The sequence below is a fragment of the Paralichthys olivaceus genome, chromosome 8, assembly GCF_024713975.1.
Source record: "Paralichthys olivaceus isolate ysfri-2021 chromosome 8, ASM2471397v2, whole genome shotgun sequence".
In the NCBI taxonomy this organism is placed as follows: Eukaryota; Metazoa; Chordata; class Actinopteri; order Pleuronectiformes; family Paralichthyidae; genus Paralichthys; species Paralichthys olivaceus.
Window position 1 is genome coordinate 20,382,328 of NC_091100.1, and position 12,450 is coordinate 20,394,777.

Below are 12,450 nucleotides of genomic sequence, written 5' to 3' on the forward strand. Positions count from 1 at the left end.
GTGATCATCTGTCAAATCCAACCTCACCTTTGTCTGCATCACTCTCAACGTCACATTAATGTTTGAAGGAGGTCTGTGTGTGCGTTGTGCTTTTATGAAGAAACAGTTATGTAATGATCGTGTAACACATAGTTAAACACATTAGATTCCTGTCTGGTCTCACAGCATCAGCCATTAAGAAATCATTCATAATTTAACAGTGGTATGTGTTTTTCTTTTGTTTATTTTGAGGACGTCGGTGGCTGGTTTCTTCCTGCTTGTTGCACCGTGCAATTGAGTTTTATTCAAATGGAGCCGAAGTGAATGAGTGTCCGCAGCTCTCCCTTGGGGCCGTGGCCTTGCTCTCATCACAGACTATCGGTCAGGAAGTGTGCCCTGCATCCTGATGGGAGAACCAGATTAGATCTCCAAATATTTAGGCTCCATTCTGATAGTTTATTTATTTTAAGCTAATTCTTGAGAACTTTGACCGGGTGATTGGAAATTCAGGGACACACAGGGTCCTTTTGTAGGGCAATAATAGCCTGATCTTTGGCTTTTGATTCAAAGAACACAAATACATTTATTTTTTTGTCCTTTGTATGTTTAATAGCTTAGTTGGCTTTGTTATGTTTATACATGTTTCATGTATGTATAAATGCTTAGATTAATTTCAAATACATTGTATTTACCATTTTTTCTATACGATTCTCACATTATATTTCCCAATAGGATATGATCTATGTTTATTTCCCTTCGATTCTACTGTAACTGTAACGTAAGAGAATAACTAAGGAAAGAAAAGAACAAATTTGAGTATAAAATAAACAGAAACATGCCTTTATGTACCATATATAGAACGTAAACTATCTTTTCACTGAGTCCACTACAGTCACTGTAAATTGACTGATGAGCAGTAGATTCTAGCACAGTGGTGGATGTAGGATTTTTCTAAATCAGGGGCCATAAAGGGGCCACAATTGACATAGAGGGGCCAATTTTAAGTCCAACACCCATGCACAATTCCTGATTCAGTAAGGTAAACATTTAAATCATTCCTCGTTTACTGCTTGCTCTATAGCTTTGAGCAAAGCCACAGTTTTTTCATGCTTGATTGAATATATTTTGAAAATCGTTCCATATAAAAACACATTTTGTATTTCAAAAAACGCTTAAAAATATATATAATTCTTAACACGTCATGTTTATTGTGAGCTTTGTGAACTGACTTGTTTATTTTAAAAAAAGACTATTGGCAGGACAAGGGCACTTCAGGGGCCAATCAGATTGAGTTGAGGCCTGTGCCCCCCTGATACCACCCCTGGATCCACCCCTGGGCTACCTAACATGATAATATTTACTTTTTATCATTTAGTTAGACAATATAAGGATATGAGAGGAAGAGCTCTTCCTCCTCAACTATCTTTTTTTTTTACTTTAAATGTAGTGATGCCAGGATTATCACATCAGTCCATTTCCCCAACTCTCAAGCTTCTTTATCAGAGGTATTTCATAGGAATACAAACAGTTTGACACGTTAAACTGACTCTTTGATGCTGATAACAACATGCTGACAAAACTTATTTGGAGCCTCACTTTGAAACTGTCCAAAGTGATGAAGTGTAAAAGTGATATGATACAGTCCAGCTGAAACAAAACCTTTGGCTCACTGTTTGTCAGGTCAACACACTTTGAGCCACAGCCGCCAGCAGCCGAGCTCAGCCTCAGCAGGCTTCTGGAGCCATATATGGCAGAAATGTTTCTGGTGCGATACATGGAATGTCATGTATGACATTCTCCCCCTGTGTGTGTGCGTGTTTAGTATGTTCCTTACCAGTTCATCACAGAGGCCTTGTATCTTCATTGTGTGAAATTCAGTGTTTGTTATGTTTGTAATTGTCATGGGAGTCTTGTGTAACTATAATTTTTTATTTCAATTTAAGGACTACATCTGATTGGTAAGGAAAGTATGGAGGAAAGCTCTTGAAAAACTTGGTGGTAGTATAAAGAACATTGTTAAACAATTCAGTATTAGAAAGGCTTTCTGCATGTATGTGAATTTATTTAGTGTGAACTACTTAATGCTTTATAAGAAGCTATTTCATGCATCATCCAAGTCTCAGATTTATAACACAAGACATGAAATATTTCTTGAAGAGTGTATTAACCATATAAAGTAATAGATATCTTGAAACCAGATCATTAAATATAAAGTCACTGGATTGCATTAGATTTCACAGGGGTTTCTACTGTCTTATTTGGTCACACATTATTGCGCAGGAATCTTATTCCTCAGATTCTGCCACATAGTAGCAGGACTTTGCCATGGGAAATAGTTGGGAGCAAACTCAAATCCATTCTCAAGATGTTGACATTGCATCTCAGCAGGGTCAGCTGTTTCCTTTGTTTAGGATTCATTGCATGTGTGTGAAAAACTGGACAGAAAGAGTGAAATAGTGGCCACAAAGTGGCAGGATGTCGCTGAAGGGTGCAGATTTGCTGTCTTTTTTAAATCTGCAGGGTTTAAATGTATCACACATATGGAAGAGGAGAAATCCTTTTGATTTAGCTGTAGGGGTTCTCCTTTTTTTCTTATAATGCCATGAGATCATTTAAAATTCAGAAGACTGAAGTGACACAAACGACAATCCACCCCCACACTCCATCACTGGTTGCAATTTTTTTTATACATTTCTCCACTGTGAGTGAAACGAGTGCAGATGATATGCAGGGCAGACAAGATGAGACAGTTTGACAGTCCCATCAAAATGTCTTCTGCTCAGTAGGAGCCCGGAGGTTGTGTGTCCTCACCAGAACTGAACATGACAGAGTAATTAGGTTCCTATCAGAACTGCCAAGCCCCTAGAGAGCATCCCATGCCTTTTATGGCTCCATACCTGAGTGTCTGTGTTAGACTACTGGCTGAAAGCTCTGGGATCATTCAACTTTGTCTGTCTGAGTGTCCGAGATCATTTCTCTGGAAAGACAGACGTGAAGTGTTCTGGCTTCTGTTTAAAAACGTTTGTGTTAATAATATTTAACATGTCGGACCAGTTTGAGGGTATCTGTCATAAAACTCTTATAATAGTCTTGTAAATGTCATATGAAGTTTCTCCTCGCTACGTAAACACTGGCTTTGGTTAGGCACAAAGTAGCAGGCAATTCTTTCTGTGCTGCTGAAGGTAGCCATTTATTGAAAAGGGTAAACCAGCGTTTTTGATATGGGTTTTATTCTTTCTTCTTATTATTGATAATATTGTGGTATATTAAGTTTTAGGCAGCGGCAGGTTAACAGCATAACATCTAAAGACTGGAAACAGTGGGAAACACGGCCTGGATTTATAGTGGTCCAGCTTTATAGACCATATTCACATGGCGGCCATTTTCCTCTGACATCACACTCAAGGTAGGAAGCTCAAATCCTATGATTTGAGTTTAGAGTTTACATCAAGCACTTTAGCATTAGATTAAGCATTTAGCATTAGATTACTAGCCAGATCCCAGTGTACCTTACTTCTAGGCTTCAATACTTGTGTCCCAGAGATGCATTGATATTTCAGGATTAAACTGTCTTCTCCATTATATTCCATTACAGTTACATTGCTGAATGTAAAACATGACCCTCCAGATTTTATCCATCCATAGTCTTTTCAGTTGCTGGTCAGTTTGGAGCCAGTGAAATGAAAACATTTAGTCAGATTCTCATTGTATATGACTTATAGTGTGATGTCAGAGGAAAATAGCTGCCATGTGAATATGGTCTGTTGCAGGTCGTACACCCCTCTTGGTTATTTCTTCACAGTCGACTAGGAAGAATGAGGGAAGTGATGCCAAGAAAAATCGTATTTTTTGAAAAAATGTTGCACATGATCTTCTATCAATTAACCTGGTTTATTCAACTGTGAGAGAACCTGCCATGGCTGATTATCTTCTTTTTGTCTCTTTCATTCCCTCACACTATCTCTCTCCTTGCATCTTTTTATCCCCTTTTCATTTTTCCTCCTTCTCTAGTGGAGAGTCCGGGGCTGGGAAGACGGAGAATACCAAGAAGGTCATCCAGTATCTGGCTGTAGTGGCCTCCTCACACAAAGGCAAGAAGGACAGCAGTGCTGTAAGTATCTATGTTCAGTGACCATGTTGTATTAAAGGTTAGGATATGCCAACCTGTTCCCTCACTATTCAACATGTGTGCCCAGTTTAATCTTGTATATCGCCATTTCATCCAAATAGCAACAATCAGGATCACAGTTGGCCTACGTGAGTAAAGGGGAATGCCTGGCGTGTGTTTTTGTGTGTGGTGTCTGTGCGTGTTCCTTCATTAGGTTAGAAAAATGCATGAAGATGATGTCTCTGAGTCTCTGTTTGTAGCTGTTTGTAATAATTTTCCTTTCAGCAAGGGTCAAGATCCCAAACCTTATATTGTTAGCTAGAGGGTGTTTTTGAAACCTGTGTATCTTTACCCAACCAGAACTGAAGTAGACTGCATGATCATCATCATCATAGTAGTGACTCGTAATCACTTTTCAGACCTGTGAAGTGTTCAGTGAAGGATGTATCGCGTTGCATACTCTTGAACAGGTTCATTGTGTTGAGTTTTGTGTCATCTGTCTTCTTATGAACACCCTTTCACTGCCAGCGGAGATTAGAACTTAGGCCTCCCCGGCAGTGAAAGGGTCATTCACAGATCAACGAGCACAGTGTGAGCATGCCCATCTCTTGTTGTTGTCTCTCAAACACAGACCCCCCTACCCTCCTTCCGTCCTCCTCATCCTCTCAACTTGTCAGTTGCCCTGACAATGGGCCATTGACTGTCCAGTCCTGTAGCATTCCTTGTACCTTGTGGTTTGCACAGTTTATAACCATGGTTGTTGTGAGACTACTTTTTCACGCCTCAACTGGGCTGGAATGAGCTCAGAAACCTTCTTGATAAAAAATCCTCCTGAGTAGGATTGTGACTAGAACCCTAGTCAGGCCTGGAATTAACATCCATCCTGAGTGATCCGATCACAAGTGATCAACTCTAAGTTCAGGTCTGAATGCTTCCAAGCGCACCCTTAATGCGTCCTGAGATCTGATTACTCGGATCACATGTTGAGGTGGAATACTGCCGCAATGTTAACAACACCACATAATGCTCAATACTTTTCTTAGATTGGTAAAATATTTCATCATAGCTTTGCACATTAATTAATTCAGTCCCTCCTAAATACCTTTTCCTCTAACGCTACTACCTGACTACTCTATTTCTCTACTCTCAATCACTTGCTCGTGACAACACACCAGTACACATACAAACACAGTGACATCAGACATATCTGTAAATTCAAGTTGTTAAAACCAACAAGATTTGCTCTTCAAGAACCAAAATCATGAGATCAGAACACAAGTGCTCACAGGAGACACATTTAGTACGTATTTAAATACTAGGTGTGAACAGACGAACTGTCCACTTCTGATCGGATCTCTCAGGACAGATGTTAATACCAAGTCTGGAAAGGAACTAGATGTCTCCTGACTAGATGTTGATGGTTTGTGATGTTGGTGTAGTGTTGTTGTGAATTAAAGAGACACTTCCCTTCCCTTGACTGATTGAGGAGATGTTGTTCTGTACTCTGTAGGACCTTGTTGCTCCCAGGGACCTTGCTTGATCAGAAATAGCAATAGAAAATATCTGGTTCATCTTTTTTGCTTTTGCTTTCTCTCTCCTCCTCAGGCGCTGCTTTGACTCCTGCTGCTTCTGTCTTCATAACTTTTCTTTGTGAAAACAGAACCTCAAAGAAAACAGTCTTTCCTACCAGCTGTTACGTTTGCTTTCTTTAGTGCTGTATTTCTCTTTCTCTCCTCTCTCCTTTCTTTTTCCAGTGGCTTAAATTAAAAGGACCCCCCTCCTCTCTGCTTTGCCAACTCTGAACTGCGCCTGTACAGCTGGTCTGTATCTTTGCAATTTCTCCATAAACTTAATGTTGTTGTTGATAGACTTATCTAACCGCACAACGAAACATCTTTTCACTGTAAAATTAACAAGTTAATTACCTCCTATCACCTTCACTCCTTCATGTCCAAAAAAAACAAAGATAAAGCGTAGAGGGGAATTCCTGTATATCCTGTATTTTTTAAATGTGGGTGTGGAAATGAACAGTTGTCAAAACAAATGTGGAATCCATCCACCAGCATCTGCTACACGGCGGCAGTGGATACAACATAATCTTATGGGGCAACTGCGACAGTCCATAAAATGTCCACTAAATGTGCTGCTTTTCACCAATCAAAGGCTCAAATTGTTACTCTGGGTCGTGTGTGTGGGAAACATTACATGTCTTGCAACCGTGCAGCACCCCATTGTATTTCAAACTCCCCTCTCTTTAATTCTCTCTCTTACACATGCAATTCTCATGAGACTTGAGAGTCAGACTTCCTATTGAGTTAGTGTGTAATGTTCCGCACTCTCAGCAAAGACCCAGCAATTTTAGACTTTTATTTGTAGAAAAAAAGAACTTTTAGTTGACTTTTTGTGGACTGTTGCACCATAAGATTACATTGTAACCACTGCCTCCATGTTGCGGCTGCCGGTGCCGATGATCTACTGGAACCAATCTGATTTGATTATGAACACAGGACCAAGGTTGAAAAATACCAGAATTCCCCTTTAATAGAAATCCCCATAATAATTAATAGTCAACCCTTATTAGTCAAAATGCACTGTCCACCATCATTCTAATCATTCATCAAAATCAGACATTGTTGTACACTTGTCTTACAGTAGAGGACAATAATCCTTTCATATACTTTTCTTTACTTAAAGATAATCTGTAACCATTGTTTACTGTTGTCATTTCTTCTTGCCAATTTTGCTCTCAGATTTATTATGATGTGGCGCTCTTCCTCTCTTCCTGGCGTTAGCTCGTTTACAGTGATAGCTGCAGGGAGTGTTTTGAAGTGAGATAGTAGGTAAGGTAGAGGACTATAGCACCTGACCTTGTTGCTGGGCTGACACAAGCCCCTTTGATCGGGGGGATTAGCCCGATGCAAAGTGACAGGGTGTCTGCCTCATTTACCCACCATCACCCAGCTCCGCCCACCGGTCCACGGGCTCTGTAGTCATGCTGGAAGCAAATTGCATCTCCTCAAGGCTGTTTGTGAATCAGAATAAATTTTAGTTTTGCGAAACACTGAATTCTTTGGCAGGATCGTTCAATGATTTAGTTAAGTTAACATTAGAAGGAAGCCTCATCTGACCCAACATAACCTCCCTCATGCAACTCCAGCTCCGTTTCCACATCATCAACAGCAACAGTTTCTCTCAAAGAGAGAAGTATTTAAGTTGGGTCTGTTTTACATATGTTGAAGAACTTTAAGTAAATTTGTATGAAATCATATTATCTACAGATTAACTTGTCAGCATATTTTTTGATTAATGGTGAGCCAATAATGTCCTTCGTGTTGTTATTTGTTCATTTATTTTTACTCTTCAGTGATGGTATTCTGCTGAATCTACCCTAACCCATACCCACCCTCATCACCTCATTCCCACCAAACAACACCCACTGCCCAACACAACCAATCAGTGTGTAAGAGCCATGTTTTTGTATATCGCTGTCATCATTAGGGAGAGCTGGAGAAGCAGCTCCTGCAGGCCAATCCCATCATGGAGGCCTTCGGAAATGCCAAGACCATCAAGAATGACAACTCCTCCAGATTTGTGAGTTTGCTGTTTATAGAAGTGGATATATTGAGTATGAAACTGTGTTTTCTCATTTATATTTTGTGCATCTGTTGTTCATCTCCAACGTCTTCTTTCCTCAACACTCCAACAGGGAAAATTCATCCGCATCAATTTTGATGTGACCGGCTACATTGTTGGAGCCAATGTTGAGACATGTATCCTTTCTCACTCATCGGTCTCCATTTTTGAAAATGAAATGACATCTAAAATCACTTTTTTAAGGGTAAATGTTTAGATATGTTGTTCAATGCATTTTATGTAAGAGTGTGCTTCTAATCTGCTCAATATCTTTGCATAGTGTCCCTTATTTGTTTCTTGTTTATCTTATTCATGCAGTAGAAACCACAGAGAGGGAGGCATATCAGACAAACAATGGATTAAGGTTTTTATATCACAAGCACAGAATTTGATATTCTTTAACAGCTGCCTGCTCTCAGACCTGCTGGAGAAGTCTCGCTGTATCAGACAGGCAAAGACAGAGAGAGCTTTTCACATCTTCTACTACATGATTGCTGGGGCCCAAGGTCAACTGCGTGGTGAGTCACAACCTGCAGCACTTCCATTAAGAACTGCAGGCGGAGAGACCATACATTGTCATAGTCACATTATGTTTCTGAAATGAAATGTAATGAATATTTTATTTGAATATTTTAGTTGAGCCAGTGAGATTAGAAAAGTTCATCTTGCAGGGGAACACTTTTACTGATGTCAAACTATAATAATCAAGTAAAAGCTGAGAAAACATGATTCAAACACTATATAACTCTAAGTGTTTTATTTTCAGAGGAACTGCTCCTGGAGCCCTTCGGTAATTACCGCTTCCTGAGTGCAGGCCACGTTCAGATCTCTGGTCAGCAAGACGATGAGCTGTACGAGGAGACCATGGAGGCCATGAAGATCATGGGCTTCACTGACGAGGAGAGAATCGGTACCAGTGATCATTCTGATCTTATCTCTGCTTGGACAGAATAGGATAGACTGTGTGTAGTGTTTCTCTGAACTGTCATGCTTGTTTATTTCAGACATCCTCAAGGTTTGTTCCACCGTGATGCAGCTGGGAAACATCGAATTCAAGAAAGAGAGGAACCAGGAGCAGGCCACTATGCCAGACAACACTGGTTAGACACCTTTATTTCAAACTATTTAAGTCTATGAACATGTGACCATTAACCAAATGTTAATTTTACTGACTAGAATATAAAATGTATCTTTTCTTTTGAATATATTGAGTATAGACCTGGTATTAACATCTGTCCTGAGTGATCCGATCACAAGTGGTCAGCACAGATCTCAGGTCTAAACGAACCCACGTGTCTTGAGATCCAACCAAAAAACCAAATGAAGGTGATCTGAGACACACATGATATCTGTAGTTGGCTTTATATAACACTGATCACCACTTAATGACTGATTCCTTTCTTAACTTGATATAAATCTCTCTTCACAGCTGCACACAATTATTCATTCGTTCTGACTTTGCCCGCCCTCTTGCTCTCGCTCTATCTCTCTTGTCTGTGCCAACACAAACACAAACACTGTCATTGGGCACATCTGTAAACTCAGACAGGATGAAAACATCAAGTGGTCTTCACAGACAGAAATGACATAAAGATCGCTGTCCACTCGTGAGTGGATCTCTGAGGATGGAAGTTAATACTTGGTCTGAACAGAGCCATAAGCAGAGGAAAGAGACAACAGTGATATGATTTACATGTCTTCACCGTCACATTCCCTCTTGTCTGTGCAGCGGCTCAGAAGGTGTGTCATCTTCAGGGTATCAACGTGACAGACTTCACCCGTGCCATTCTCACCCCTCGAATCAAAGTGGGAAGAGAGGTGGTGCAGAAGGCACAGACCAAAGAGCAGGTACAGATCCTTTGTGCACTGCGTGAAACCATAAGAACAAAGAAGTCTATTCTTCCTCTAATGAACACTTCCCAAACCTGTCTCTCATCATTTAGACATTTGCTGTCTGTCTGTGTGTATTTGTCAGGCTGACTTTGCTATTGAAGCTCTGGCGAAGGCTGTGTTCGAGCGACTGTTTCGCTGGATCCTGTCGCGGGTCAACAAAGCCCTGGACAAGACCAAACGCCAGGGAGCCTCATTTCTGGGAATCCTCGACATTGCTGGCTTTGAGATCTTTGAGGTATAGACACAATTGTCACTGATGAGCCAGAAATCAATAAGCTCCTATGCTAAAATGTACACAATATATTAATGCGCGATGAGTGTCTTAAGCTTTGTGTTTTGGTTGTTGCAGGATAACTCCTTTGAGCAGCTGTGTATCAACTACACCAATGAGAAGCTGCAGCAGCTCTTCAACCACACCATGTTCATTCTGGAGCAGGAAGAGTATCAGAGGGAGGGCATCGAGTGGAACTTCATCGACTTCGGTCTCGACTTGCAGCCCTGCATCGAGCTCATTGAGAGACCAGTGAGTGACCAACCAAACAGGATCCGCAGACACTCAGAAATATTTAATGATTTAGTTTGATGTGTTTTAATTGAAATGCTGGTCAAGCTTTGTAACCACTGTATATATTCTCTGTAGAACAACCCTCCTGGTATCCTGGCCCTGCTGGATGAGGAGTGCTGGTTCCCCAAAGCAACAGATATCTCCTTTGTGGAGAAACTCTTGAACACACAAGGAAACCATATTAAATTTGCCAAAACTAAACAACTCAAAGACAAGACAGAGTTTTCTATCTTTCACTACGCTGGGAGAGTGAGTATGAATGGACATTTATAATATGATTAAATCATGAGTTGTTGCCCCACTGAGAAATCTAGTATTCTTATGTGGGGCTATAATTTAGGTATATATTGCTGATGTATTGTGAAAATAAATGTCTGTAAAACAGTAACAGTAAGTAACACTGCTATTGTTTGAAGGTGGACTATAACGCCACTGCCTGGTTGACAAAGAATATGGATCCTCTCAATGATAATGTCACAGCGCTGCTCAACAACTCCTCCAGCCAGTTTGTGCAAGATCTCTGGAAAGATGGTGAGATATCTGACTTTACTGGTTTGAATCAAACATAACTCACCCACAGGTGGTTATATTGAGGGAATATTGTTGCAAATATGTTTTAAAAATGAAATAATAAAAATAATGTAGTGAAACTAATAATGCTGAATTTTGGATCCAAACTAGATCTTGTGGTTGACAGCAATGCCACATTGAATAAAAATGTCTTGTATGTTACAGCGGACAGAGTGGTCGGTCTCGACACAATAGCCAAGATGACAGACAGCTCCATGCCCAGTGCCTCAAAGACCAAGAAGGGAATGTTCCGCACGGTGGGACAGCTGTACAAGGAGTCTCTGGCCAAACTCATGACCACGCTGCACAACACCCAGCCCAACTTTGTCAGATGCATCATCCCCAACCACGAGAAGAGGGTAAGAAAAAAGGCTGGTGATCTGGACCATGTGAGACCATGCTCTCCATAGCCTATGAACCTGAACAAGATGAGCATTTTCAAAAAAGATGATACATTTAGACCTGATCCAGCACTTTTCTCTGTTGCCTCATGGCACACTCTAACATGTCTGTTTATTTCTTAATATGAAAAACAACACAATTTCCACACATGGGCATTTGAAGGCATCCAGTCATTTATTATCTATATCACTTGTCCTTTGAGGGTCAGTGGGAGAGGTGAGGTACACTCTGGACACCAGCCAGCATATCGCAGGGGCAACGTACAGAGACAACCATTCACTATGGTGAATTTAGAGTCTCTGATCAAACCCAATCTACATGTCTGTAGACAGCGGGAGACAGCCGTGGTACCCAGAGTAAAACCCACACAGTCACAGAGAGAATATGTGAACCGGGTACCTCCTCGCTAACCACTGCGCCGCACTGCCCCGTTTGGAGGACGTCATGTCTATTCCCTCTAATAAAAAACTGTTCTTCTCAGGCAGGGAAGCTGGATGCTAATCTGGTCCTGGAGCAGCTGAGGTGTAACGGTGTGTTGGAGGGAATCAGGATCTGCCGACAAGGATTTCCCAACCGAATCCTCTTCCAGGAGTTCCGCCAGCGGTAACTGGGATCTACTTGCATCATTTTTTGAATCAAGTTAATTTTCTCACCATATTCAGTTTATATATTTATGTCTCCTCACAGTTATGAGATCTTGGCTGCTGGCTCTATTCCCAAAGGTTTCATGGATGGTAAACAAGCCTGCTGCCTCATGGTAAATGTAGTTCAAAATCCCAACATTTGTTAACCACAGTCAGTCCATTTATATAGTCGCACTTACTTACTTTGTGAGCTTTATCTTTCTCACTGTTCTCTTGTGTAGATCAAGCATGTGGACTTGGACCCCAACCTGTACAGGATTGGACAGAGTAAGATCTTCTTCCGCACAGGAGTGTTGGCCCAGCTGGAAGAGGAGAGAGATCTGAAGATCACTGTGATCATCATCGCTTTCCAAGCCCAGGCTAGAGGCTTCCTGGCCAGAAAGTATGAACATGCCTCCTCACACATACTACACCGATGGCAGCTGGTGATAAAATTTATTAGAGGGGGTGCAGAGTTTGTGCAGGGTAAACAAACTGAAGCCAGACTCAACAAAACCACTCAGCAACATCTCAGTGACTCAGTGAAATCAGAGACAGCGTCGACCAATCACCTCAAAAAAGTAACTCAATACCTATTGGCTGTAAATAAAAGTGGGAATGTCCGGGGCACAGACAGCTGTGCCAGGAGGAAAATCTGCTACTACCAATTAAAGGGC

At 41.0% G+C, this 12,450-nt stretch overlaps 1 protein-coding gene across 4 annotated transcripts in view; it reads left to right on the forward strand.

The window, feature by feature from the left end:
* myh11a (myosin, heavy chain 11a, smooth muscle) overlaps positions 1-12,450 on the forward strand; it is a 31,451-nt gene that overhangs the window by 9,445 nt on the left and 9,556 nt on the right. For 2 of the 4 annotated variants that reach the window (XM_069530476.1, XM_069530474.1), the window contains exons 5-20: positions 3,991-4,090; positions 4,210-4,236; positions 7,586-7,678; positions 7,794-7,857; positions 8,140-8,238; positions 8,487-8,630; positions 8,725-8,820; positions 9,450-9,568; positions 9,696-9,848; positions 9,963-10,136; positions 10,254-10,427; positions 10,595-10,709; positions 10,914-11,107; positions 11,632-11,753; positions 11,838-11,907; positions 12,016-12,176. In XM_069530476.1, the coding sequence (XP_069386577.1) occupies positions 3,991-4,090; positions 4,210-4,236; positions 7,586-7,678; positions 7,794-7,857; positions 8,140-8,238; positions 8,487-8,630; positions 8,725-8,820; positions 9,450-9,568; positions 9,696-9,848; positions 9,963-10,136; positions 10,254-10,427; positions 10,595-10,709; positions 10,914-11,107; positions 11,632-11,753; positions 11,838-11,907; positions 12,016-12,176 (1,905 nt within the window). Of the gene's footprint in view, positions 1-3,990; positions 4,091-4,209; positions 4,237-5,862; positions 5,908-7,585; positions 7,679-7,793; positions 7,858-8,139; positions 8,239-8,486; positions 8,631-8,724; positions 8,821-9,449; positions 9,569-9,695; positions 9,849-9,962; positions 10,137-10,253; positions 10,428-10,594; positions 10,710-10,913; positions 11,108-11,631; positions 11,754-11,837; positions 11,908-12,015; positions 12,177-12,450 lie in introns of those variants that run through there. The other 2 variants (XM_069530475.1, XM_069530477.1) reach the window with 2 other exon arrangements.